The sequence below is a fragment of the Myotis brandtii genome, unplaced genomic scaffold (genome assembly GCF_000412655.1).
Source record: "Myotis brandtii unplaced genomic scaffold, ASM41265v1 scaffold39, whole genome shotgun sequence".
Lineage (NCBI taxonomy): Eukaryota > Metazoa > Chordata > Mammalia > Chiroptera > Vespertilionidae > Myotis > Myotis brandtii.
The window spans coordinates 7367757-7370592 of record NW_005364953.1 but is presented as its reverse complement, the minus strand read 5'-3'; the positions used below and the strand labels follow the sequence as shown (position 1 = coordinate 7370592).

General features: G+C 49.3%; 1 protein-coding gene across 1 annotated transcript in view; it reads right to left on the bottom strand.

Annotated features, from left to right (window-relative positions):
- XPNPEP2 (X-prolyl aminopeptidase (aminopeptidase P) 2, membrane-bound) overlaps positions 1–2836 on the bottom strand; it is a 27718-nt gene that overhangs the window by 9263 nt on the left and 15619 nt on the right. The window contains exons 12-14 of the mRNA XM_005872719.2: positions 2109–2218; positions 1317–1394; positions 150–221 (exon numbers count right to left, since the gene is read on the bottom strand). Of these exons, the coding sequence (XP_005872781.1) occupies positions 150–221; positions 1317–1394; positions 2109–2218 (260 nt within the window). The remainder of the gene's footprint in view (positions 1–149; positions 222–1316; positions 1395–2108; positions 2219–2836) is intronic.

Genomic DNA, 2836 nt, shown 5'->3' with positions numbered 1-2836 from the left:
TGTAAAAATGGGAAAGCTCATTCAATGCAGGCCTTTCCTTTCTCGGATGAAGAATCCATGATCAGGATGGGAAAGCTTTGGCCAGCTATTGGCCACCCAAGGTGTCTGGGCTGAGACAGCCAGGCCAGAGTGTGGTAGAGGCTACATACCAGTATTGTCCCCCAGAATCCACCAGGTACATCTCATCTGAAGTCAGCTTGCGGTGTACCTCCTTTGATGGGCTGAGAAGGGGAGAGATGCTGAGAAAAGGAGCAGCCAATCCCTGTGCTGGGTGGGGTGGGGGTCCTCTATGAAAGCAGAGGAACCCCCCTCACCCCTGGGGGCTGGACTTTTAGGTTGACTCCTTTGGTGAAGTCATTATCTCCCAAAGGGCCCTAGGAAAGTCCTCAGCTTCTGCCACTAATGTCCTCAGCATGTATCTGTTTATCCTGCACTTCACAAGCAAGGCCCCGGTCTCCAGGGAGGAGAGAAGGAAAGTTCCCAGAATGTGGGGGCTGGGAGAACTGCAGAGAGCACTCACTGCGGTCATCACCTTTTACATAAGGAGAAACCAGTCTGCAGAGGCCAAGGGAGTTGCAAAAGCCACGGGGTAAAGCGGGGAGGGAGCTGGGCCTGGACTCTTTCTCTAACTTCCTGCTGCCTCCTAGAGCAGAGGGACCTGAGGAGCCAAGGTGCAGGTACTCAAGGATGGGGCTGGAGAGCAAGGTTTGGTAAGGCCAAGGAGTTCCTACCTAGGCCAAGGCAGCTGAGGACTTGGGAGATGCCACGGGAGGGAATTCTGGGATAGGCTAGGCTGGCCCTTGGAGGATGTCTGACCTAGCCTTGTTGTGCCCATGCCAGCCTGAGGCATCTGGTCAGCTTGACCTCCCAAATTTCATCAGGCAGGCCTACAGATGTTTGTGTCCTATGGAGCCAAACATTTAGCCAGCCTACATCTTGGGCCCACCTTAGTTGGTTCAGGCTGAATGAACAGGCCTTTCTCCCCATATGCTTGTGAGCTTTAAGAATTAACTCACATAAATAACTCACAGGACATCAAGGAAAAGCATCCAGCATCAGCCCTGCTTCTATTCCAGATCCCTTAGCCCCGAGTGCTCACAAAGTCACAGCCTCTTGGGGGAAAATTACTCGGGCCTTTTAATTCTAAGGAGACCCCCCAACCTACCCACTGGGCCCCACTCCCCACCCTCAGCCCCCACAGTGCTAAAGGCCTCAAAGTTTAAATATGGACTCGGGTCCCAGAGCATTACTTCCTCCACCCCCACTCCCCCTGCTCATACACTGGGATCCCCAGAAAATTCTTTTTCCTGAAGTACCTGTAGTGGGCCAGGGCAGCGTTAAGACCACTAGCAGAGATGGTTTGGAAACTGGGTCCAGAGGAAAACTTTTCTTTTCTACAAAGTACAAGGCAGGAATGGTCAATGAATGGGCCTAGGATATCGAACAAGGGCAAATGAAGGTCACAGCTGCCTCTACCTCAGCCAGACTCTCCCAGTCCCACCTCTTGGTTCCATCTTCCCAAGTCCTGACCTGCCACTTATAGAGCACTCAAGGTCAGAGAAGGAGGGACTGTATACACTAGTTATTCCTCCTCCACCTCCATTTTACAGATGGGGAAACCAAGGCCTATATGACCCACAGTGTGTTCGTGGTAAAGCAAGAGTGAAGAAACCTAGTTCCCTGTATTTAAAAACTTCCCTAACCCGGGAGCAGCATCCTTCACCTCAAACCTACAGCCTGCCTATGACCTGGTGCCCTCAGGAAACCTCCATCTTTAACTTTATATTGTCAAGTGGTCCAGGGGCCAATAGATCTGAACCAACTGCCCCCAGGGAGAACGAGCTATGCCTGAAGCAGGCACTAGGGGGTGATATTGGGTTGTGGCCCTTGAAGTTGTTCTACTGTCAGCTGGGGCTGGAGAATGTCACCCAACACTCCCTGCCCAGCTCCAGGACCACCCAAGAACCAGTCACTCATAGTTCCAGAGAGGCCCCCAAACACAAGGAGGGTCTTCTTCTCCCCCAAAGTATGGAGACCAAGTCCCCCTCCCTTCCCCCACCCCCACATTAGAAGATAATCAGCCAAAAAAGACAGCCGTGGTCCTTCACCCTCGGAATGTGTCCAGTAGCTGTGCCCCTGAGAACTCGTCCACTGTGCCTTTGGGCACGTTCTTCTCCAGCCAGACCAAGTAGCAGATCAATGCCACAGCATCCTGCACCTGGAGTGGGGCAAGCAGAGAAACCGGCTGAGGAACAGTCTCAATCAAGGCTCCAGGATGATGAGACCAGGTGGCTGGTCTGGCTGAACTTTAAGAACATGAGGGTTTCACCGGCTATTTGATAATATGAAGGGATTCTTGTTAGTGTTTATGTATGTAATTACAGGGTAGTGATGTTTTGAAGAGTCCTTGTCTTTTAGAGATACTTACTGACATGTTGACAGAAGAAAGGATATCATATCTGGGATTTGCTTTAAGGTCACCCAGCAGCAGAGGGTGGGGAATGGAGGAGATGAATGTGGGTTTGCAGACAATATGGAATTGCCCATATTGATGACAGTTGAAACTCAGTGATGGTGTATGGGAATCATTATGCCATTTTCTCGACTTTCACATATGTTTAAGATTTTCCATAAGAAAAAGTTTTTTAAAATGTGCTTTATCCTTATTTTATTGGGAATATCCAAAAGAGTGAGCTATCCTCTTGCCAGGGTGAGAAAATAATTACAGCGAACACTTGGAATGTGCCTGACGGTGCTCAAAGCAATACATATATCATTTAATATAATAATTATATGTATGTAATTATATATAATTACAAATTTATAAAAGTCATAT